Source organism: Typopeltis vanoorti, chromosome 25, assembly GCF_054136105.1.
Source record: "Typopeltis vanoorti isolate ZY-2024b chromosome 25, IOZ_Tvanoo_1.0, whole genome shotgun sequence".
Lineage (NCBI taxonomy): Eukaryota > Metazoa > Arthropoda > Arachnida > Uropygi > Thelyphonidae > Typopeltis > Typopeltis vanoorti.
Window position 1 is genome coordinate 78,412,183 of NC_143573.1, and position 27,569 is coordinate 78,439,751.

Sequence of the window (27,569 nt, forward strand, 5' to 3'; positions counted from 1 at the left end):
TTTTCCACAACCTTGCTACTATAACATCGATCAACTATCTTATGTTTTCTTGTTGGCTTTTATTTTACAGCAGATAGCTTCAAATACACTGTCTCCCTCAACCACTCTATTTTCTTACTCAACTTCCACTTTTTGCTGGGTCCAGTTTTGCCATCATAAGCAATATCCCTTCCCCAAATTGTGTACTTCCTTGAAAATACAATATTTCTTACATATCATCTCTGAAACAATTATTATTATGTGACACCTCTAAGGAGTCATCACTGGAGGGCACTCCACTCCACTACATCTCACCGTCTCCCCTATTACTTAATTTTCCCACTACACACAATTACCATCAATACCATCACCACAATATCTTCCCCTCTGTCTATCACATCTTGCTAATGGCTATAATTTTTGGTCATTTAAACTTATCAGTGTAACAAACCTCTCACTCTTGTCGCTGATATTTCTCACATGAGATAGATTTACTATATCTAAGAATAGATTAAGATAGATCTGAGGCCTGAAACACACTGCATTCAGCATTCTTTGAATTCTTTCTCATTCTCACAATCACTCACCTCAAGGGTGCACAGATGATTAGCTACACCATCCATTCCAAACAGCTTTAGTTTCCCTGATTTTGCATTCTCTCGATGAATAACATTTCCTCCAAACATCTACTTCCAAATCCATTCAAGGGCAATTCATCAGGTCATGCACAAATCCTTTCATTTGCACATATAAAAACTGCACCATTCTGTGTACATCTACACGTTGATTTACTTACAATCATGGCCCATTTTCTCAATTTGCTTCTGTCATACCTTAACAACAGAGCTTTTTACTTGTTTGCTCTTTTTTTGCTTCATCCCATAATTCTTCATATTTCTTCCAGTAAATATTGCATTCCACACTTTTCACCTTTTAAATAATTTATTCTGGTCAAAATTAACTTTTTCATGTTTTCTCTTTTCATACTAACTGATCACTAACATCTTTAATTTATGTATTAGAAAAGCATGATTTCTTCTTACACCCTCCAAGCACAAGTGTTGTACAATATTGTTTTCTTATTTTCCCCTTTTATTTATTTATTTTATTTACTTTTCTTTTTGCTCATTAACATTCTTCTTACTCTTCCCTCTCCTCTTCTCAATATCACTTGCCAAAAACTTCTCTAATTGCTCTAGCTCATGCTTTGAAACACTCTGCATAAGAACACTATTTAAGTTCAATTAAACCATCAATCTATTTTCCTTGTCTTTCGTATTAGCATTTCATTATTTCCTTAGCATCATACTTTCATTGTTCTCATACTTTATTCACATTCACTCATTAATGAATTCCCCTCTTCATTCTCTATGACACTTTCTTCACAAATATTCACCACACTATTTTACTACTATTTTGTTTTTGACACAATACTTCTCATTATAATCCTTCTGATATATACATGCACCTTCACCATTTATTATCAGGTTTGTTAAAAGAAAATACCAAAAAGCAATTCAAAACAGGAGTTCAATGTAAAATAGGCATTCATCCCCACCTATCAACCAAAACAAATCAAAACAAAAAAAGGTACATCACATTGTTATAGTTAGATTTTCAAAAATGGGATTTAACTTGTTCTATAATTTTGTTTTCTACTTTAACTTTTAACTTTTGGGTATATTTTTGACTGCTTACTATCATAACTTTAGTTTTATTGGAATTTAATGTAAGGCTATATTTTTTTTTTCTGTGTATTTATTTGTTCTATTAACTTCTGCAAGTGTTCCACTTTTTGAGTAATCAATACAGTATCTTCAGCATAATGAAGCTTATATATATTTCTTCCATGTATTTTTACTCCCTCTAGTTTTTCCATACGCTGAAAAATTTCTTCACTAGAGATTGAACAACACAGGAGAAAGCACCCATCCCTGTCTAGTAACTTTTTTATATTTGAAGATTTTTTGACAGTCTGCTGATTATTATGTTCACAGTTTGGTTCCAATATATGTAAGATATCAGTCTTATGCCATTCCTATCTATTCCTTTCTTTATGAATCTTTCTATTAATTTCTTATGGTGAGCACTGTGAAATGCTTGATTATAATCTATAAAACAGAGATAAACATCTTTCTGCATTTCCAAGTTTTATTCTGATACTGACCATACACTCTCTTGTAACTGTTTTTTTTTTCAGAAATCCAAGCTGGAAAGCATATATTTCATTTGTGTTTGATTTTATTATTTTTAATATAATTTGTAATATTTTATTACATTATTCATTAATTCCTTTACATTCAACTTCCTCAGCCTTTTACAGGATTTTTATAAAGACAGAAATTCTGAGCTCATTAGGAACATATCCACTTTCATAAATATTATTATTGTTATTATATGGGAAATTCCATAGTCGGAAGGCTCAAGGCAGGAGATCCAATATATCCACAGAATCTATCATATCTCTCCTTGAACCCATTAACAGACAAAGCACTCACAATGACTCTGACAACTCATTCCACTCATTCACCACCCTCCAAGCAAAAAATCTAATTCTCACCCCCCCCAAACTCTAGCCAAGTGCTGAAACATTTCCCCTGCATCTATCCTATAAAACCTTCTAAGCAAATTAAATGGTTCTATCATATCCCCTCTTTTTCTCCTGTTAACCAACTTCTGCAACTTACACACTTCAATCTATCCTCAAAGGGAACATTCCACAGGCCACTTACCATCCTGGTCACTTGCCTCTGCATTATCTTCACCAATTCCCCTCATCCCAAAGAAACTCAGCGGGGCCAGACTTGAACACAGTAATCCAGATGTGGATGTATCAAGGCCTCATAAAGAGGAATGACAACTTCCTCATTTCTACTTGTTAATGTGTTCTTCAATAGCTAAGTTATCTTATGGGCTACCTCAGCAACATTAGCAATATGTTATCTAAATTTTAACTCTCTGTCTACCACAACCCCTAAATCTCTAGCTTAATCTATTTCTTGGAGTACAGTGCCATTAATGTGATAAACGGATTGTAATCTATTTATCTGAAAATGCATAACTTTACATTTCTTGATATTAAACTGATAACTTTTGCCCATACTGACAGCTTATTTAAATTGTCCTGCAAGCTCTCCACATCACTTTGATTAACTATTACTTTATCTAATTTCACATCATCAGCAAACAACTGAATATTTCATTTCAGGTTATTTCCCCATATCATTTATGTACAAATTAAACAGAAATAGTACCAGCAATGAACACTGTTGCACATCACTAATCACCTGTTTTTGCCTCGATTCTGCCCTTCCATATACTAATTTTTGATATCTGTCCAGCAATCACCCTCTTATCCACTTAATCAGTGACATATCCATTCCAGTTTGTTCTAATTTGCATAAGAGTTCCATGTGGTTTTCTGTCAAATGCCTTTGCAAAATCCAGCAAAATCATTGTGTAGCCATTTCCTTTATCCAACTCAGCTGTTACTCTATTTTAAAAAGTTAGTAAATTATTAAGGCATGACCGACCCTCACAAAGCCATGTAGACCGTCATACAGTATCATATTTTTATCTACCCATTCTTGATTTCTCTTTTTTACCAATTTTTCTAGTACTTTTACCACCATGCCTGAGATACTGACTGGTTTATAATTTGTTACTATAGTCTTAGACCCTCCCTTATGCAAGGAAATTATTTTGCCTTCTTTCAACCTCCTTGGAACTCTATCAGAGCCGAGACTTAAATTAAAGAGTCTAATCAAAGGCATTGCCAGTTTCCTTGCACATTCTTGCAAAACTCCAGCTGATATCCCATCTAATCACACAGTGTATTTACATTGAGATTCTGCAATATCTTAAGAACTTCCAATTCATCCACCTCTGTTCCCACATAAGTGTTTGTCACATAGGTTAAAGCAATAACCTCAGTAGGATGATATAATCTTGCAAAGTGGTCACTCAGAAACTCAACTATTTTATCAACTTCTGTCTCCTTGTGACCATCATCACTCATCAAGGTTAATCTTCCATAGTCATTCTTCCTCTTACTTGCCACATAATGAAAGAACACTTTGGGATTTCCTTTGGGGCTGCTCAGCTAGATTCTTCTCATAATCTGATTTGCCTACCTTGTCATGTTGGTTACCTTTCTTGCCTAAGCCTTGTACTGTTCATGAGTTTGCTACTTTCTCTTTATATACCCTCAACAGCACTTTCTTCTTCCTCTGCAGATCATGCTTAATGATATTACTCATTCATCTAACCCAGTGGTCAGCAACCTTTTAGGAGTGAAGAGCCATTTTTAAAATTATATCTGTTAAAAAAAATTTAGGGAGCCACACGCAGGGATGAGCAACCAATGGCCAGCGGGCTGAATGCGGCCCTCTCAGGTTTTTTGTGCAGTCCACGGTGTTCGTTTTGTATGGCAGAATTAGCATATTTTAATTAAAAATCTATTTTATGAATGTTGATTTTTACATGTGGATTTATTTGTGCAGGTTAAAAAATTAAAATATACCTAAATAATGGAAAATAAATTAATACTTTCTTATCAAAGAAAAAGAAAATATTCTTTATGTGGATCAAACCGAGTATTTCATTTACTATTTAATTGCTCATCACTGCTTTAAATTTAGAAACTACATTGAAAAATATTATAATTATATTATTTATTCAGGTTTTTTTTTCACAGTAACACGTTATCAGACTTGTAAAACACACGGGTGGAATATCACACGAAATTATATGATATTTTTAAATATTAAATAATGCTCAGTGCCCCATCGGTCGCAATAGATGTTATTTTGTTAATATTAATACCCTTACTTTTCAAGCAAGTGGTAACAGCAGATTCAATGTCTTCTCTACAAGTTTGTCCTGCAAGTGGCAGTATATCGAGTAATTCTTCCTGAGGTCCTTGAGAGTTTACGTATCTACAAATAAGTACAATCTGTGCAATGTCATCCACATCACATGATTTGTCACAGGCAATGGAGATCTGTATTTAGCAGGTTACAGATCTAAATTGAATTTAGATCTGTAACCTGCTGATTTTTTACATCTTCTGCCATTTGTATAGTTCTGTCCCTTACAATCTTAGCAGATAATGGCATGTCTTTTATTTTTGTAATTATTTCTGCTTTGTTTTTAAAATCGCAGAAGAGAAATTTGGACATTTTAATAAAACATTCTTTCACATATTCACCATCTGTAAAAGGTTTTCCTCATTTAACAACTTCTTGAGTGGCCACAAAACTAGCAATAGTTGTATTTCTTGATGCTTTTATCCATTTGGAAAATGAACATTTAGTTAGGTTTACTTTGTGTTGCAGCTCTTCTACTGCCTTTTTTCTTTCATCACCCCGTGGATATGCTTTGTCAAATGTATCATGTTTATTTAAAAAGTGTTTTAGTATATTTGATTTTTTATTGTTTAAAAGCTTTTCATGGCATATTAAACACATTGGAAATCGTGCTGTATTTGCTACAAATGAGTAGGTTTCGGTCCATTCACTTTTAAACTCTTGATTTTCATGTTCTATCTTTCTCTTCTTTGCTAATATTTTAAATATTATAAAAATATTTTTATTTTGTTAATATTTAATTTAATGTTACAATATTCATGTTACCTAACACAATCACCAGGAAATGAAAGCACTGCAACGTCCACTACAAAAAACCTTTGCTTATTTTAACAAAGTGAGCAGATTTACAGACCACACCTGCACTGTATGCAAAGACAATGGGTGCCTTCAAACAGGCAAGCGCTACTGTAACGCTACATGTGCTAGCCTAGCATGATATTTGGTTTAATAAATTAAAACAACATAAAACATAACTTAAGTAATTTTAATTGCATGAATAATTAAAAGAAATATTTGACAAATCACTGGGTTTATGAATTCTTGAATTATTCATGATAATCCAAGACGAATGTAAAGAAGATTTTATCGCGTATGATTTCAAAGAGTTCAAGCATAAAAGTATTAAATTTTTCAGCATAGCATGTACTATTTTCAATTGTAAAATATCCTTGATTAAATGTAAAATGTCCTTAATTTATTGCAAATGCTATATTTAGGGTTTTTAGTTTCTAATTTAATAAATAAAATTCATTGCATTATTCAAAAATAGATTGTTTAATAACAAAAAGAGCCGCAATTATCAAAGAGCGTATGCGGCTCCAGAGCCGCAGGTTGCCGACCGCTGATCTAACCCATACCTGTGTAACCCTCCTTGCCTTAGGTATACAATTTAATATTGCTTCCTCTAGATGACCTGTAACTATATCCCATTCGCTACTAACATCCATACCATGAAGTGTTTTATGGCATGATACAGATTTAAGCTTCTTCCTAAGCATGTCATAATTGCTTGCCTTGTAGCTCCACAAATACCTCTTCTTGATAGAATATTTGTCATCTTTTAGGATTTCCCAAATAAAGACTGCATGGTCATTTTCAGTAATTGGAGCAATCAAATTATTCTGGTTTTGTGACCACATGTTTATTAAAAAAATACTGTTTTTTAAAACTAAGCAAGTACTAAAAAATAAACCCGACAAGTTTCGTTAGTCGTCAGGCTAACATCTTCAGGGGTAAACAGAACTAACAGTTTAAAGCACAAACTATAAGAAAACAAGTTCATTTGTTGGTATTATGAACATCAAAAAAGTTTGTTAAAAAACCAAGTAACAGGTCTTTACAACCGTTAATGCGCTGGAAACAATGCTATTTGATGTCGCGTTCTGTGGTTCACTTTCACTCTGTCCGAGGTATGAACTGGGCAAATTTTTAATAATGCTGACCAAACTTGATTTAAAATCAAACTCTGATTTTTGCTGCATTGCGTAGGATTTTAATCATATTTGCTGCCTCTTTGAATTTTCTTGTGAAACAGTTTTTATCAATGTAGGATATGTTTGTTCTGTCCCAGAGTACATCATGACCAATAGAAGCTGTGTGAAATGCCAAGCCAGACTTATGTTCTCTCTTTTTTTTGTATGTCCTTTTGATGTTCGCTCATGCGGATTTCTCCCGATCTTCCCCATCTGGCCTACGTAGTAGATGCCACAAGAACAGTGAATATTATAAACCCCTGGTTTTTTTGTTGGTTTCGGAGGAGGAAGAGATTTTGATATTTTTTCAAGTGGCAGGAAAGTCACTTTTATGTTATACTTGTAGAGAAGTTTGGCTAATTTATTTGTTACAATCTTTACATAAGGAAGGGTGACTGTGTTCTTGAAGTCTTGTTTATTTAAATTTCTTGTAGGTGCTGTATTGAGAATTTTCTTATTTGTCTGAGTTTTGAGACCATTCAGTTGCAGGATCTGTGTTAAGTATTGTATTTCTTCTTTCCGCTTTTCTTCTGTACTGGGGATGCTGTATGCTTTATCCCTTGTTAGATCCTGAATGAAGGAATCTTGCAACGAAATCATTCATTCAGAATCTAACATACTAAACTTACTAACAAAGAGAAATACCTGCACATCAGCTGAAATCAAAAGTGAAACTTCTTCACTTTATGTATAAATTTGCAATTTTTATCTTATGTTCCATGTACTTTAATCTTTTGATCACTACTAGAATTAAATTAGAGAATGTCTTAAAAGAAAAATTTTGTTAATATTAATTTTAAGCCTCACTTAAGCTGTATAGATTAACTGTGAGTCACCAGATAGTTCTAAGTAATAATTCTTAGAAAATATACAAGTACACGTGTCCAGCGTAATGCCGGCAGCAGTAGCTAACACGGAACGTATGTTGACACGTATTCCGTGAATTCAAGAGCATAACCTAACAGCATCGGGAAAGCAAGGGATGAACCCAAGGGGTGAAAAGATATAGGCCGTGTGCAAAAGGGACGCTGAAAAAGGGGGCGCTCGAACAAAGAATATAAGGGGACAAGCACCGTATTGGGTCTCTCTCTTGTCATATCGTTTTCCTGCTTGGTGGTTCAGAAGTTAGCAGGTAGTTCGGTAGGGGGGATGAAGTCTGTGCTAAGATGTCGGAAAGCGAGTTTTCTTGAGAATTTAGAAGAATTCTATGCAGAGCTGAAGGTAAAATTTCCAGTCCTAGCAGAATCAAGCCGCCGCTGAAATGTCCCATCGAAATGTATCCTGAAACACAGAGATTCGAGTCCATTTTCGGCAGAAATCACTAAGACAGCGTAACCCCTACATTGGCGTAAAGACAGCCAATAGACAAGAAGTAACCAGACGTACACGTGGTGCTGAAAGACGTGGGAAAAAGTTTGGTAAAGTAAAATTACTCTATTTTGTATATAATATTCCTTAGAAGAGAGAAGATAATTTGCGAATGTAAATTAAGAACATTTATCTAAAGAACTTCATGGGCAGTCTCCAATTAGAAAGTTAACCTCCTTTGAGAGTAAGAAGAATTGTTTGGAAGAGATCTTTTGTGTTGTTTGTGATAGAATTAACTTACCGAGATTAGAATTGCGAATTATAGTAACTGAGTAACATAAGAATGTTTATTTATATTTTTTTATGAATAGCATTGCAGAAAGGAAATTTAGCTTAACTTCGTATCATTTGCAATCTATCCCAATTTTCAATTACCGTGTTTTACGATGTCTCATAACCTTTGATTTAATTTAGAATATGTTAACCTCTGAGCTTGAGTTTTTATTTAGTATATGAAATTTTTGTGTATTCTGTTTAGATATTCCAATAAACATGTCATATTTACCTAAGCCTGAATCATGCCTGATTACGATTCCAAACTACCACTTATAAAAATAGAACCTATTCTGGTGGGAAGGAATTAGGAAGTGTATATAATTATAGATTTAGGTCACGACTGCAATAATCTGAATCTATACGACAGTGTTAAAGTAAGATATTGTGTAAGAAAGCCTCAGAATCTACTATTGTCTCCCTGAGCAAGGATCCTTTTCTGCTATAGGATACTGGCTGGCGCAGCAAAAATATAAATTTGCCAATATCCGAAGAGGAACAATCCTCGATATAAGTATATTAGGCCCGATATCTGACAAAGTAAAATAGCGATAGAAAGATAGAATAGGAAGATATAAAGCAGTAAAATATAGAAAAAGTAACGACATAACACTAAAGCAAGCAGTAGGATTTTAATTGAATAAGGTTTTGAATAAGAAAGGATATAATCAAGTAAGAAACTAAGTAAGATAAATATATTTTGGTGATTACACCACATTTTTTATTATTCAGTTATACAAAATACTGAAATAATAGTTCCCGACAAGTTTCGTAAATCGCAGGATTTACATCTTCAGGGGGTAAATAGTATAACTTAAAGTTTAAATAAGAGAATTAATAAATACAAATCATAACTGTCTGGCTATTCATAAAACTCAAAGAACAGAATGCAGATATAAAACGTTATTGACGTTGAACAATACTGGATGATGTCACGTGTTCTTGTTCTCATTCATATAGTCCGAGCTCAGATTGTGGTAGATTTTTTATTAGAGCCTAACCTGACCACACCTGATGGAGAATTAAACCTCGATTATTATTGCATTGGGTTGGGTTTTTTAGCATATTAGCAGCTTCTTTAAATTTTCTTATATAACTGTTGTTTTCTATGTATGGTATCGTCGTTTTTTGCCAGAGTACATCGTGTCCAGTGGAAGTGGTATGGAAAGCAAGACCCGTTTTTTGTTCTCTTTTGTATTGTACGTCTTTTTGGTGTTCAGTCATGCGTATTTCTCCAGATCTTCCTGTCTGTCCTACGTAGCAAATTCCACAAGAGCAATGGATTTTGCAGACTCCTGATTTTTTAAGAGGATGATGAGGTGGTTTTGGAGGATGTAGGAATCTTGAGATTTTATCCATAGGAAGGAAGGCTACTTTTATGTTGTGTTTGTTCATTAATTTGGCTAGCTTATCTGTAGCATTTTTTATATAAAGAAGCGAGATTGCATTTTTGTAATCCTGTTTTATTCTGTTGTTAGTTGGAGGCATTTTAAGGATTCTCTTGATGGTTTTTGTTTCATATCCATTCTGTTGGAGGATTTGTGTTTTGATTGTAAGCATTTTAGTTCTTCATTACATCTTTCTTGTGTGCTGGAGATATTGCATGCTCTGTCTCGAAGAGTTTTAATTATGCTTATTTTTTGTGAAGGATGGTGGTGTGAGGTTGCATTTAGAAATCTTCCAGTGTTTGTCAGCTTCCTATATACTGAGAAGGAGAGTTTACTTTCTTCATTAACTTCTAATAAAATATCCAGAAAAGGAAGTTTTTTATTTTCTTCCTTTTCTAAAGTGAATTTTATGGTGTTGTGCAAATTGTTGAGATAATCTTTGAAATTGATAAGTTAATCTGTTGTTCCATTGAATATGATGAAAATATCGTCCACATAGCATAGTCATATTTTTGGTTTTTTATGGTAATTCTTAAGAGCATTGTTTTCAAATTTTTCCATAAACAGGTTTGCTAATACTGGTGATAATGATGAACCCCTGGCCAGTCCTTCTTTTTGTTCCCAGATTCTGTCTTGATAGGTGAAAAAAGTATTGTTTATACAATGTTTAAAAAGATTTAAGATGTCTGGAGGGAAGAGGTCTTCTAGGAGATTCAAAATTTCTTGTCTCGGGACGTTTGTAAACAAAGCTGATAATGTCTAGACTTGCTAAGATGTCTGCTGGACCAATATGTATATCTTTCACTTTTTCTATGAAATGTTTACTATTTTTTATGAAGGAAGATGTTTTTCCTATATGTTGTGAGATCATGTTGGTGAGGTATTTCGCCAAGTTGGAAGTCGGTGAATCTCTTCCATCTACTATTGGTCTTAAAGGTATATCTGTCTTATGGATCTTTGAAACACCATATATTCTTGGTATCAAAGGATGTTTTGATTGTAAGTATTTTTTTAAGTTCTTCTGTCCAGAGAGGCACTTTTATTTATTAGATCATTTGTTTTTTTTGTGTGTATGCCAAGTCGGGTCTCTGTCTAAGGGTTTGTATCTTCTATGAGACTTTTTATTTTGTTATCATATTCTGTATGTAATATGATAACAAAATATATCATTTTGTTATCATATTCAGAGACCCGACTTGGCATACACACAAAAAAACAAACGATCTAATAAAAATAGTGCCTCTCTGGATGGAAGAACTTAAAAAATACTTACAATCAAAACATCCTTTGATACCAAGAATATATGGTGTTCCAAAGATCCATAAGACAGATATACCTTTAAGACCAATAGTAGATGGAAGAGATTCACCGACTTCCAACTTGGCGAAATACCTCACCAACATGATCTCACAACATATAGGAAAAACATCTTCCTTCATAAAAAATAGTAAACATTTCATAGAAAAAGTGACAGATATACATATTGGTGTCCAACAGACATCTTAGCAAGTCTAGACATTATCAGCTTGTTTACAAACGTCCCGAGACAAGAAATTTTGAATCTCCTAGAAGACCTCTTCCCTCCGGACATCTTTAATCTTTTTAAACATTGTATAAACAATACTTTTTTCACCTATCAAGACAGAATCTGGGAACAAAAAGAAGGACTGGCCAGGGGTTCATCATTATCACCAGTATTAGCAAACCTGTTTATGGAAAAATTTGAAAACAATGCTCTTAAGAATTACCATAAAAAACCAAAAATATGACTATGCTATGTGGACGATATTTTCATCATATTCAATGGAACAACAGATTAACTTATCAATTTCAAAGATTATCTCAACAATTTGCACAACACCATAAAATTCACTTTAGAAAAGGAAGAAAATAAAAAACTTCCTTTTCTGGATATTTTATTAGAAGTTAATGAAGAAAGTAAACTCTCCTTCTCAGTATATAGGAAGCTGACAAACACTGGAAGATTTCTAAATGCAACCTCACACCACCATCCTTCACAAAAAATAAGCATAATTAAAACTCTTCGAGACAGAGCATGCAATATCTCCAGCACACAAGAAAGATGTAATAAAGAACTAAAATACTTACAAACAAAACACAAATCCTCCAACAGAATGGATATGAAACAAAAACCATCAAGAGAATCCTTAAAATGCCTCCAACTAACAACAGAATAAAACAGGATTACAAAAATGCAATCTCGCTTCCTTATATAAAAAATGCTACAAATAAGCTAGCCAAATTAATGAACAAACACAACATAAAAGTAGCCTTCCTTCTTATGGATAAAATCTCAAGATTCCTACATCCTCCAAAACCACCTCATCATCCTCTTAAAAAATCAGGAGTCTGCAAAATCCATTGCTCTTGTGGAATTTGCTACGTAGGACAGACAGGAAGATCTGGAGAAATACGCATGACTGAACACCAAAAAGACGTACAATACAAAAGAGAACAAAAACCGGGTCTTGCTTTCCATACCACTTCCACTGGACACGATGTACTCTGACAAAAAACGACGATACCATACATAGAAAACAACAGTTATATAAGAAAATTTAAAGAAGCTGCTAATATGCTAAAAAACCCAACCCAATGCAATAAAAATCGAGGTTTAATTCTCCATCAGGTGTGGTCAGGTTAGGCTCTAATAAAAAATCTACCACAATCTGAGCTCGGACTATATGAATGAGAACAAGAACACGTGACATCATCCAGTATTGTTCAACGTCAATAACGTTTTATATCTGCATTCTGTTCTTTGAGTTTTATGAATAGCCAGACAGTTATGATTTGTATTTATTAATTCTCTTATTTAAACTTTAAGTTATACTATTTACCCCCTGAAGATGTAAATCCTGCGATTTACGAAACTTGTCGGGAACTATTATTTCAGTATTTTGTATAACTGAATAATAAAAAATGTGGTGTAATTACCGAAATATATCTTTTGAACCAATTATCCATAGAAGTCTACGCCTGCAATAAGTAAGATAAATCAATAAAAATATAAATATAAAATATTTAACACCCTTAAGGTTTTTATGAAGCCTATTTTTTGCTTGGGGTGGTGTGAGGTAGCATGAAGGAATCTTCCTGTGTTTGTTGGCTTTCTATAAATGGAGAACGATAATCTGTTTTTTTCTTTCATTTATTTCTATAAGGATGTCTAGGAAAGGAAGTTTTTTATTTTCTTCTAGTTCCAGAGTAAATTTAATGTTAAGATGTAAGTTAAGATGGTCTTTAAATTCAGTCAGTTGTAGTGCTGTTCCTGTCCAAATGATGAAGATATTGCCCACATAGCGGAGCTAAATTTTTGGTTTGATGTGCCAGTTTGGTAGAGCATTATTTTCAAAATTTTCCATATAGAGGTTTGCTAAAGCTGGTGAAAGATCTATGTGTATACCAAGACAAACTGTGGGAACAAAAAGAAGGACTAGCAATGGGTTCACCCCTCTCACCAGCTCTAGCAAACCTCTATATGGAAAATTTTGAAAATAATGCTCTACGAAACTGGCACACCAAACCAAAAATTTGGCTCTGCTATGTGGACGATATCTTCATCATTTGGCCAGGAACAGCACTACAACTGACTGAATTTAAAGACTATCTTAACTTGCATCTTAACATTAAATTTACTCTGGAACTAGAAGAAAATAAAAAACTTCCTTTCCTAGACATCCTTATAGAAATAAATGAAAGAAAAAACAGATTATTGCTCCATTTATAGAAAGCCAACAAACACAGGAAGATTCCTTCATGCTGCCTCACACCACTACCACCCCAAGCAAAAAATAGGCCTCATAAAAACCTTAAGGGATAAAGCATACAGCATCTCCAGTACAGAAGAAAAGCAGAAAGAAGAAATACAATACTTAACACAGATCTTACAACTGAATGATTTCAAAACTCAGACAATTAAGAAAATTCTCAATACAGCACCTACAAGAAACTTAAATAAACAAGACTTCAAGAATGCAGTCACCTTTCCTTATGTCAAGAATGTAACACATAAATTAGCCAAACTTCTCTACAAGTGTAACATAAAAGTGACTTTCCTGCCACTTGAAAAAATATCAAAATCTCTTCATCCTCCGAAACCTCCACATCACCCAACGAAAAAAACAGGGGTTTATAATATTCACTGTTCTTGTGGCATCTACTACGTAGGCCAGATGGGGAAGATCGAGAGAAATCCGCATGAGTGAACATCAAAAGGATGTACAAAAAAGAGAGAACATAAGTCTGGCTTGACATTTCACACAGCTTCTACTGGTCATGATGTACTCTGGGGCAGAACAAACAGATCCTACATTGATAATAACTGTTTCACAAGAAAATTCAAAGAGGCAGCAAATATGATTAAAATTCCTACGCAATGCAACAAAAATCAGGGTTTCATTTTAAATTAAGTTTGGTCAGTGTTTATTAAAAATTTGCCCAGTTCAGACCTCAGACAGAGTGAAAGTGAACCACAGAACGCGACATCAAATAGCATTGTTTCCAGAGCATTAACGGTTGTATAGATCTGTTACTTGGTTTTTTAACAAACTTTTTTGATGTTCATAATACCAACAAATGAACTTGTTTTCTTATAGTTTGTGCTTTAAACTGTTAGTTCTCTTTACCCCACTGAAGATGTTAGTCTGACAACTAACGAAACTTGTTGGGTTTGTTTTTTAGTACTTGTTTAGTTTTAAAAAACAGTATTTTTTTGATAAACATGTGGTCACAAAACCGGAATAATTCGACTGAACTTCTTAACCACAGAAACCACTGCATTATTAATTGGAGGCAATGTTATCACCTTGGTTATGGATAGCTCTTCTGATCCTATGGCCAGGTCCAATACTCTCCCACCCTCCCCTCCATCTCATACTGTCTTAAGTATCTATCTCTCAGCAGGTGTATAAATTCTAGTTCCTTTCTGCATGTGATCATTCTTCCTTGCAGTCTATATCTCCATAGTTGAAAACCCACATAATTATCATTCAACCTGTGCTCAGTGTAATAATTTGGTGATGCATGTCTTCTAGATCATGTGTGGAATTCCCTGGCCCACAGTAACAACAACTGTATATATTTTGTCTTATTGGTATTAATCTCACACTAGATTGCTTCAAATGAAAAGCCACCCTCCTGCCTGTCTCCTATTCTTTTTGGTTGCAATTCATTTGCAATCATCAACAGTACTCCTCCCTCCCCGTACTATCTTCTCTGAAAATACTAAACACCCTTCACATTCATTCCCTGTAACAACATCATCTACTGTTAGCCAAGTCTCACTAATGCCTATAACATTCGGGCAAGATTGCGAAAAACCCTTCCCTCTTGTTCCTGATACTTCTGGTATTATCATATAGAAACTGCAGCATCCCTTTAGTCTCCGACCCATGTTTACTTTCTGAATTTACTATCTGAATTGAATAAGGTTAAACAGTTTCCTTAACTTTTCTATTCCATTTTCTTCTAGGTCCTTTAGCATTTCTATATGAATGTCATCTTGACCTGGCAATTTTCCTGTCTTCATTTGCTCAATAGTTCTTAATATTTCTTCTTTTAGTACTGGAGGACCTCATCTCTGAAAAGATCTGAAATGTATTCAACTCATCTTATCTTCTTTTGTTTCAAATAACATTTTACAATCACTGCTCTTTATTAAAAAGTGGTGTGGATCATTCATTCATTCACTTGTTCATCATTCCTTTTACTTTTTGGTGTACTTCTTGGGTTTGTTGTTTTACTTGTAGATCTTCCATTTATTAAACCATGTTTCTTTAGCCTCTCTACAGGCTTTTCTTATATCGTTTAAAGAATTATATTCTGATTATTTTTGGCTTGTCTTCTTTTCCTGAAGAGATTTATATGCTTTCATTCATACACAGTTTTGTTTATTTTGAGTCTTCTTAGAGAAACAGTCTAGGCAGCATCTTTAACCATCTCCTTGAAACTTTTCCATTCTTTTTCCATCTTGAGTTTGTCATCAGTTTCTATTTCATGTTGTAAATGAAATAGAAACTCTCTAATATGTTCAAAACAATCCAATTTTTTTTTTGCAACTTATTTTAAACAGTCATTCTGTAAATAACTGAAATCCAGATAAGGTTCATTATTTCTATGCCCAGTGTTTTATAGTCTTATTTTTAATTTTGAAACTAGAATGTGGTCCGAGTCTATATCAGCTCCTGGGTATGCAGAATACTATTTTGAAATCTTTTGCTAATCATTATATAATCAACCTGGTTTCACTATCTGGGATTTCTCAGGTATATAATAATCTTTTAAGTTGTTAAAAGAAGGTATTTACTATTATCCATAACAATCAGGATGTCATCCTTGCTTTATTTGTTTTAAAACCTTCTGCACCTCCTCATAAAACTCAACATTTTTATCATGATAGACGTAAGAGTATATATCTGGAGGATACTGATGTCAAAAGGTTTTCTTGTAAGTTTGATTAGCATAATTCTGTCATTTACAGGCCAATATGAAAGAATACTTTTGGAAATTCCTTTTTTCACTGTTACCCCAACACCTCTTGTGTGTTCTTCATTTCCAGAATAGTTAAGCATAAAATTATCCCTTTCAAATTTTCTATTTCCTGTGCATCTTGTCTCACAAAGTCCCATCATGTCTGTTTACATATTCAGCATATCTTCCATTTAATTGTAAAATTTAGCAATTTGGTATAACGTTTTAACATTCCAAGTAACTATTTGCAAAAGCCTATTTGTGATTTGACTAAAATTATATAAATCTAGTGGATATTAAATCCAGCATTATTTCAAAGCTGAATGTAGAAGCTATGAAAGTTTCATATGAAATGTGATCAGAAAGCTTACGGGAATACACTCGCCAGCATTTACAAGTTGCCCTAGACCAAAATACGTGCAGTCAAAGCTAAGCTAGAACAAATTGAAAACCAGTGCAAAGCAAGCTCTACTTAGCTAGCGAAAGAACTTCGCGATCTAATCGCATCAACGGTAAACGATTTGATGGAAGCTAAACACAATAACCTCAACGTCATCATTTTGAACTTCCAGATGGAAAACGGAAAATCATTACAAGAGGACATCAACAAACTAGCTGAAGAATGCAACATCGATCCTAAGAATATCATCAGGTGCCATCGTTTCAGGCCTATAAATAAAAGGAAGGGCGGTACGAACTTTCCGTGCCTAGTAAAAGTGACTTGCGATACATCAACAAGCACATCACAAATAATAACATCGATCAACAACAAGTTCAAAGACACCTGCCCCCAATCGCGCATACGTGCAAAACCAGACTTACCATTTGCACAAAGACGCCAGCTTCGAAGACAACTCGAAGAAAAACATCAAAATGGTGACAATAGTTGGACCATCGACTACAGACAAGATAAACTGGTGAAAAAACCAAGTGATGCAGCCACCATGGAGACCAGCATGCAGGCACTGCATAGGAAATGTGCCAGACCCATGTGGTCCAACATATGACTCACAAACCCTACACATCCACTTCACTAATATCCATGGCCTAAACTCCAACCTGATTAGTGTCCACTCCACCTACAGTCTACCAAACCCCACCTACTCTTCCTGGCAGAAACTCAAATTTCACTCCCCCCCAGCACCACTTATTGCAACCTTTCAAACTACTCACTCTTTAACAACTTTCGTCCTAAGGGTGGTGTCTGCGCATACATTTGCTCTGACATACTTTGCCAGAGAGCACCCAACCTAGAATCACCCAACTTTGACCTTTGGTTGAAAATATCCTTTCCCCACTAAATCGACTTTCTCCAATCCCACTTTCCCAACAACAAAATCATCTTCCTAGGAGATTTGAACGTCCACAACACTAGCTCGCTTTCCTCCTCCAGTTGTACAGATCTTGGGCAGAGATGCTGAAACATTTGCCATCACTAACGACCTTACATGACTTATCCAGATGCCAACCAGAATACCAGATAACCCAAACCACTCCCCAAACACCCTAGATTTCTTCCTCACCAATCACCCCTCCAAATACACAATGAAAGTAGTGTGCCCCCTGGGCAATTCTGACCACAACCTAGTGCTCATCTCCTCCCCCATGCAACAACGTTTACACAGACACTCCCATCCATACAAGAGTAGTTTGGCACTATAACAGTGCCAAGTGGGACAGCATCTGCAACTTCTATGCCACATTCCCAAGGTTGGACTATTGCCTCTGGCCTTCCAACCCAAACATATGCATCGAGCTTATTACCAAAGTAATCCTCACTGGCATGAATACATACATTCCACACAGCACTCTGAACTGCCATTCTCTAACGAAACCCTGGTTCTCCAAAAGATGTGCCAAGGCTGTAGAGATGAATCACCAGACATACCACAACTGGCTGAAATCAAGAACCTCATCCTCCTTCAAAGCTTACACTGAAGTCCGTAATAAATGCAAAAAAAAAAAAAAACGCTTCCAAAACAGAGTTCAAAAGAGAAAAAAAGCAGGAAACTAGCAGCCTGTCCAAACAGCAGCCGAGCCTTTTGGTCTCTCGCCAAAGCAATTAACTTCTGTCCAACACTATTCCCACCCCTTATCATACCCAGATGGTTCTACTGCATTATCACCCACAGAAAAAGCCAATCTTCTTGCATCATACTTTGCTTCAAATGCATGCATAACTGACAATGGTAAATGTCCCCCAACCATTCCAGACACCCAACATACAATGCCCCCTATATCCTTTTGCCAGGATGAGATCAGAAAAATACTGTCCAAATTAGACACAATAAAAGTCTCCTGGCCCTGATGGCATTCCCCCAATTGTTCTGAAACTTTGTGCTCCAGAACTGACCCCTATCCTATGTTACCTATATATATTCTCTTACTCCACTGGAATCTACCACACAAACTGGAAATTGGCCTATATTCAGTCCATTCCCAAGAAGGGTGACAAGTTACTGCCATCCAATTACCGCCCTATCTCGCTTACATCAGTCTTGTCAAAAGTAATGGAAAAAATCATCAATTCCCAACTCCTACACTATCTTGAAGACACTCACCAAATAAATGACCGCCAGTATGGATTCTGCCACTGCCGATCAACAGGAGATCTACTCACATATGTCACCCATCTCTGGACAAATGCAATGGAGAGGTTTTGCAAATCTAAAGTGGTCACACTAGATATCTCCAAAGCCTTTGACTGGGTCTGGCACAAAGGCCTACTAGGCAAACTACCATCATTCAGTCTGACCCAGGACTTCTGTTGGATTGCAAGCTTACTGTCTGGGCACACACTGTGTGTGATGGTGGACGGCTCCCTATGTGATGCAGACGACAGCACCCTACACTCCTTGTTTGCATTTGATAAGCTTACCCTACACAACTCACCTCAACCTAAAGAACATCAACCACCATCACCCTCAACTCTGATCTCCAAGCCATCCATCCTACAATGGGATTCGAATAACCTCATAAATTTCAATGCCAATTAACCCCAGTTCTGTACTATTTCCCATTAAAAAGAACCATTTTTTCCCAGTATCCTTTTTGACGATACCCAAATTTCGAGACAGTTTGAGATCTCGCTTCTTGGAATCACCCTCAACATCAAACCTCTCCTGGAACAAACATACCACACCCATTGCATCCTCAGCCTCAAAAAACTAGGATTTCTCTTTTGCTCAAGACGTTACTTCACCACTGAACAGCCATTAACATCATACAAATCACAAATCCACCCAGCTATTGAATACTGCTCCAACATGTGGTGTGGGGCCCCTAAAAGCTCTCTCAAAATGCTCAACTCAATACAAAAGAGCGCAATTAGACTTATCAATGATCGATCCCTTACCAACTCTCTCCCGCCACTTTCACAGAGACGTATTATCATCTCTGCAGTATGTATATTCTACAAATATTTCCATGGGAAATGCTCATCTGAAATAACATCAATAATTCCTCCACTCAGTACTAAGCTCATTGGAATACATGCAGCTGCTGCACAACATCCCTTCACAATACACTTAGAAACAAACAGAACAAGTTTCTTTTCCTCTTCCTTCATCCCTGTAACTGCTGCACTGTGGAACAGTCTCCCACCTGCTGTGTTTCCCAAGGAATACAATTTAAAGTCATTCAAATCAAATGTAAACAAATTACTCCTTTCCCAACCCACTACCCATACACGGTACTGTTACACCTGATATCTTAAGAATGTAGAATTCTCAGCTATCATGGTGTAACATGAAGAATAAATAAAATAAAATAAAAACCCTGCATAAAAGATAATAGTTGAATTAATTAAAAGAAAAAGAAAGATTCTTGCATCCAATAAAATATATAAAAAATAAAGGTGTTTGTTTAACTAACAAAAGAAAGAATATGTTAATATTGTAATATGATATAAAAGAGAAAATTTAACTAAATAAGACAGAAAAGGATTAGTCATAAGAGATGGTATGTGAGAGGCTAGAGATTAAAAATATTAAGTGAATTCATAGAAAAATTTTGGAAAGGAGATTAAGTTAGAGGCTAGCAGAAGAAAAACAACAGACTATCGCTCAAGGCCGATTCCCGGATTGAGACATCGTTTGGCTCGCCGACCAAAGGACGTTTGGCAAAAAAAAAAAAACGCCACCCTAATTGGTCGGTGAAGTAAAAACAAGTAGGGGGCGGAGAAAAGAAGTTAAATAGGGTGCTGTTAGGAGAGCAAGTATAAAAGGGTTGGGACCCCCCCCCCACCCGCGAGGCTTTTTGGTTTTTGTTTTGGTTCTGTTCCCGAGGAGTTCTCTATGAGCTCGGTGGCATAGGTTTCACGCGGTTTTCCTCAGTGGAGATTGGGGTTATATCTCCGTCGTCACAACATGGAAACAAAAGTGAGCGGGATTTCGATTCCGGATTTCCTATGTAAGAAGCGAAGAATGCCATAGAGTCAAAGAAAAGGAAACATATTCTTTATGTTTCAACTTCAGTGACAACCACGAGAAAGGGAAAGCTATAAAGATATCGATATCCACGTCGCGAGTCGCACAGCCGTCATATAGATGATTCAAAGTGTGTCCTGAATTACGAAAGTTTAAGACCGTGTAAGCATAGTACAACTCCAAAAGGAACGTAGGAGTAGCAGATTATCGGAGAGGTTATACCAAGCTAGTTCAATCAGAAGAAGGTAAAGGCCCATATGAAAAACTCAAGAAAGAAAGGTACTGTAAAATATATCTAATCTTAACTAAAATTTGTCTGTAATAAGTATCATTATTCTAATACGGAACTGTTGAAGTGACCAAGGAAAATTTATACTAGGACTTAAGTATCTGACAGAATATATTAAAAGTAAGCTGGCTAGTGTTAATGTTATGTGAATAATTAAGTGTCCTGAGAATTTTGCATGTCTGTTGTAATGTATAGGAAAGTTAAAATGTCATAGTTGTGTGTTAGTGCAGAAAAAGGTTTAGTTAATCTACTTAAGTTTGAATAGTTAAATAGTGTGAATTAATCTTATTTGTCCATGTCAAATGAATTTACGTGTTGAATGTGTATGGCGGCATGATCGTAATACTCATTATAGGATCATAGCCTAATTACTTGTAATAAGCTAATGTTAGTTTGTAAGTATTTAGTTTAGCATTAAATTGAGTAATCACAAAAATTGAATTGTACCATGTTAAGGAATTTAATAAACCTTTGTTCAATGATAAAAGAGTTGTCTGAAATTGCTGTCCAATGCACCATTTGAAAAATACGAACCTAATCAAGCGGGAAAATTAATGTGTTAAGAAATGAGATAAAGTGCCACGACTGCAACATAGTTACACTTTCTGACATGTTTGAGTTCTTTCTCCTTGTTCTTGTATATAATATCTCAAACTAAATATCCCAAAAGGCGCAGTATAAATACAAATATTAGGAGTACTAAGGGGAGAAATAACTTAAGTATTAGTAAATTTTTTGGTGATATCTCGTGCGTATATAATAGTTGAACAGAGCTAAGCAGAATTTCTCTAATTGGAATAAAAATCATAAATCGGGACACAACAGTACTAATGTACTATAGGTTGACCAAACAACCTCCTGTGTATGGGCTCAACATAAAAAAAAAAAAAAAGTGTCGACCATACAGAAGACATGATCCCATACACAGAAGACACAACCTCCTGTGTATGGGCTCAACATAAAAAAAAAAGTGTCGATCATACAGAAGACAAGCATCCATATATTTGCCTCTTATTGGTCCACTTTGATAAAGTTTCGCTGGCCTGACAGCTGTTTTGAACTGTTGGTTCTCCTCAGAGACCAAGCAGACACCATAAGAGAGCAAAAATTCTCATTCAGTGACTATTTGTGGTTTTCAGATGAAATGCATCCAATGATGACCATTCCAATGACTTTAGGATATCAACTTCATAAGATCAGAATAATTATAATATCTATAATACTACTTGATGGTAGAGATTAGAATTAGAGCCTCAGCACCTTATCTTTCCACTGCCTATTATGGATCCCAGGTTAAAGAGCTTTAGTCATGCAAAACTTGGGCTCCTATGTAGCTCTCATTTTTTCTCTGTAGTTACATACAGCAGAGTCCATCGCAGGGACCCAAGTTCTTCTGAATGACTAAAGCTCTTTAACCTGAGATCCATAATATGCAGGAGAAAGATAAGGTGGTGAGGCTCTAATCTCTTCGATCTTGTAGTAGCATAGATATTATAATCATTCTGATCATGCCTGTAAGTTTCTGGAAATTAGCCTTTTTGACAGCATATCCTCAGCCTCAAGTCAGTACTGATAAGAGTTATTTCTCCTCTATCAAGATTTTGCGATTGCCTATTTTAGCCAGATGTTCAGTGTTCCTACAAGACCTTCAGTGGTTACTGTAGCAGATTGGAGGGGACTAAAAGTCCCCACTACATCTTTCCCTTGCAGGCATTCCCATACTTGTTTGTTGTCTCGCTGTCATGGCGAGGACATCTTGGTTGGACTGTGGGAGGGCCACAGTCCAACCTGTGACTTGAAAGAAATTGTATGTTCAGTGTCTGATGAAAGTGGATTATCTAACCTTAGGCTAACTGCAGTGCCTAATGCATAATACATTTATAAGCTTTTATGTGCAATTTCACATAAAAAAATGCTGTAAGATTAATATTTTATATTAAAAAATAAAAGAAACAGGAAGGTACCAACCCAAGAAGTACTTCAGAACCAACCTCCCATACAATAACCAACTAGCAGATCCAAATTAAACATTTTTGGCTTAGGATTACCAGAAACAAAATTATAATTAACATAAGATATAACACTTGTTAGCATTAGGTCATGTTCAGTGATGACCCTTTCAATAATATGAAACACTGCCACAGGGCAGTGTTTCGTATTATAAAGGAAAACTTTCATATTATAAGGGAAAACTTTGGCATTTCCATATGAGATCGACTAACCTTTAGTTTGGCCAACATAGAGAACATCGTCTCAGTTATCATTTCTCAGAGAACATGTATGTATTATAGTTTTTTCTAAAGAAAAATCTTTAACATTTTATTTCATTTTATTTATATCTGATTCTTTTTTTTCTCCCCAAATATCCCAAAAAAATATCCTCAAGAATAAAAAGCTAATAATTAGCAAAAAATAAAGAATTGTAGTAATTATTAAGAATATTTTTCAGCATGCATTCAACAAAAGTAAAATATTCAGGTTAAGTAACTTTGAAATATTAAAAAAGTTTTTCCTTACTTGCTTCACAAACTAAATAAACTTCTGTATGCTTTACATACTGTGCATAACCATCATCAAAGAAAACAAGATACCTAAGAGGGGAAAAGTAATAATCTTATTAAAACAGGAAGATATAACTGATTTAAAGCCACTTGTGTGTTTATAACAGCATTGCTTGAATAGTAATATGCTGTTCTAAGGATTAAATATTCTAATATATAATTTTAATTTTGAATGCAAATTAAAATAGTATGCCTGAAACTGGTTTTTCTATGAAACTAAACCAAGTTTCAGATATTCAGATGATTTCTCTCTCTCTCTCTCACACACACACACACACACACTCCAAGTTTAATACATATGAACCACATGCATTTTATCAATCCATACACACATGCAAGAGAGATTACAGAACCTATGGCACTTTAGTTCTGTGTATGTACACACAGGAAAAGCAATTCTTTTTTTTTTTTTTTTTTTTTTTTTTCCACACAAAAAAATACAGGATGTAGTTGTTGGGGAAACAACTCATGAAAGAGGTAGAGAAGTACATTCAGTGAGTTTTATAGGTAAACTGCAGAAGGATATTAGGCAGCTAGTACTTTGTTTTAATAGGCCTATAGAAAATATAGAAAAGGAAAAAAGAATCTATAGAAAAGGAAAAAAAAGCTGAAACAGAGCATCTGTGAGATATCAGCTGAAGGAAGTTAAAGAGAGAGAGAGAGAGAGAGAATGATTGATCAGCTGGCCAACCCTCAGCAGCACAGCATCAAGAATACTGAGATTGTGCACCACAAACCCAAAACATAAACATTATTTAAGGGTTGGGCAGGTTTAAGACTGATAGTCAGCTTGTATTTGGATCCAACCAATTCAATCAGGGCCATCCTTTCCCCCCCACACACCATCCACCCACAAAAAAAGCAATTAAATGACTTTTTAAAAGCCATTTAATAAAGCAATTAAATTAAAACATCATGTACAGTCAAACAGTACATGACCATTAAGAATATTAAAATTACCCAGAAGAATCTCCAGACTCAAAACTTTTCTAGGAGGCATTCATTCAGATAAGAATCATCAGAACACAAATAGAGAGCAAACAAAAATGCAACTGCAGGAGGAATATTCATAAGAACATACAGTGATGAAGACAGATCTCATTAAGGTGAAACTCAGAAAAGTCACTGAGACACAATGAAAAAATTGCATCTGATGCGATCAGACTCATGGAAAGAAGAGGGGTTGCATCCAGTCAAATTATAAGAGATATTTATTATACCATTCTAACAGTCATAATAAGTCAGTCAGCAGCACTTTATTGATACATGAAAAACTGTGAGATAATTTATAACAACGAAATATCAACTAGAAGGGCAGAAAGAGGAATATGTATATCAGGAGTGTATATTCTGGATGTGCTAGGTGTGCAGGTGGACACTCACAGAATAGCAAAATCACAGATATCATATTTTTGACATTTATTCCTCTTAAAGATTCCCCTAATTGATTCCTGACTTTGGGTGATTCCTAAGATTAAACACAATATACTAATGCTTCGTGAAGAGAGCACTTTCTGACAAATACAAACAATCTTTGAGTCCTTTGAACAGAAGTACAGATAATGCAGCAGATCAAATTCTTAACATTCCAGTGATTTAAACCACCCTGAAGGAAAGGCAGGGTGTGCACTGAGACAGTAGAACCCAGAAATCAGTGGCTGTGATTGGTTACTGCATCAATCCAATTGAATGTTGTCATTTGACATGAGTTGGTTTTTTTTTTTTCTGAGTTTTTTTTCAATATTTACAATGGGAAAAAACAGTGTTGATGATCTACTGAATGTCCAATTTTCTGCCAGAGCTTTTGCAGATTTTATAATTGTAGTCGAAGGAGGTAAATCTCTTCCTCCTCTTCCAAATTTACTATTATTTACATCTTTGAGTAATTCAAATATATCAACCAAATAGAGCATTCTCCATTAATATTTTCTAATATTTCTTAATTTGCTGTGGACCATGAGATGATGATCTGTAACACGATATTTCAGCAAAAGGGGTGTAGAAAATGGACGTGCCAATCAAATGATGGAAAAACCAAGAATATGATTGATATGATTACGATTAAAAGAAGATGGATAACATCAGTATACAGCAGTGTTGAATTTTTCAAGGAACAGATATAGATTCCGATCATAGTTTAGTAATTGCAAACATCAAGTTGAAACTAAAAAGAAAATATAAACTCCTTCATCAGAAATGAAGAGACACAGTAAGAAGAGGATTAGACAAGAAACACTGAAGTTAGTACAGGAGAAGAGAATGTTGAAGATAAGAAGAGATACATCAGAACAAATAGAAGAGCAATATAGAAGAAAATGTAATGAGGGGAAAAAAGCAGTCAGAATGGATAAGATGAAATGGTTAGAAGCCCAGTGCAATAATATAGAAAAGCACTATGGAGAGCATAAACTAGGGAGGTGTACAAAATGATTAGAACTATTAATGGAGGTGGCAACAAAAAAATTATTTTATTTAATTTTATTTGTTGTATTTAATTATTTTACTGACCGTCGAAAATTAATCGAGCAAGGAGAAAATATATTAATCAAATTATCGAACTAACATAAAACTAAAATATGGTTAATAAATGAAAATCTTACACTTAAAATAAAACTATTGAAATAAATTAAATTAAATAACTATTTAAATCGACTTAAACAAAGCAAAAACACATGTTCAAAAAATAAGGTTAAGGCGGGTAATAGACAACTGACAAATAATATCTGTTTAGCCATTTGGCAACGCCTTAGCAACCAAATTGTTTGGAGTTCAACATGGCGTGACGTCTCCTAAACACGTATATTACATTGGCCAGATGCAGTGTTGCCAGAAGACAAATTTCTGTCATAACAAGGAACGTGTTTTTTATATAATTTTATTTATGTCTATTGAGTCCTCATTACCCCCAATAATTTCATTTTTAACCCACTTGGGGTAATTTACCCCGGTTCGCCAACCCCTGAGCTAAACAAATATCCAATTGTCTTGTGAATTTTTCAGAGCGCTCCATTGAGGGATCATTATCCATAAAATAATTTCCTAACTTTCTTGCCAAGTCCAATCCTTCTGCTAATTTCTTTAAACTGAATTCTTTAACAGATTCATCTCAATTAGAATCTTCGGCAGAACATTCCCGCCCATTTGGTTGGACGTTATCTATTAATGGTACCAGTTCCTCATAATTTAAATCTATTTCTCCATCAATTAATTCACTAATTTCATTTTCAACCAGCTTGAGATTAACATACTTATGATTTTTAATGCACTTTCCTGGCAGCAAACAAAGACAACTTTCAACAATAAACACTTTATACGGTAAACAATTGATGTGCATGCGTGCAAAAGGGTATTTCAACTAATATAAATTCGACACTTATAACTACATGCAAGAATACGGGAAGACAAAATTTGATTTTTAAGTCGCACCGAGAAAAATATATGAAAAGATAAAGGGTTACTATAATTTGTAGACCGCGTTATATCAGGACCGCATTGTATAAGTACTGCGTTATATGAGGGTTACCTGATAAATTAAAGTATTCAAAGTTTTCCTACAATTCATTGCATTGGGCAATTAAGATAAGCACTGATGCAGTATGCACTCTTAAAACTTTCATACATCAATAAAAATGCAGTAATACAGTAAAACCAGTGTGAATTTTGTAGCGTTCATTGCATAAGCCACAACAGTACCCAACCTAAAAAGCCAATGATATATATCTTCTTCTTCCTTACGAGGCTTATAGGCCAAGGGGCCTGTTCCAGACTCAATTCCATCTTTTTAAGGGTCTTTTTCTGCATCGAGTACCTTTTGGGTGGTAATTTAGAATTTGTTTAGGTAATAGGTTATATTTGAATAAATATGGTATGTATAGTGTTTCCCTCATTTGTGTTCTCCTTTGTTATTTTCTCTTATACTTCGTGTTCTGTTCGTTAGTGGCCCTTAGACTA

The 27,569-nt window shown here is 35.0% G+C and overlaps 1 protein-coding gene across 1 annotated transcript in view; it reads right to left on the minus strand.

Annotated features, from left to right (window-relative positions):
* The window catches only part of egg (SET domain bifurcated histone lysine methyltransferase eggless), a 625,200-nt gene that overhangs the window by 357,235 nt on the left and 240,396 nt on the right, over positions 1-27,569 (minus strand). The window contains exon 9 of the mRNA XM_090414562.1: positions 23,575-23,648. Within this exon, the coding sequence (XP_090270688.1) occupies positions 23,575-23,648 (74 nt within the window). The remainder of the gene's footprint in view (positions 1-23,574; positions 23,649-27,569) is intronic.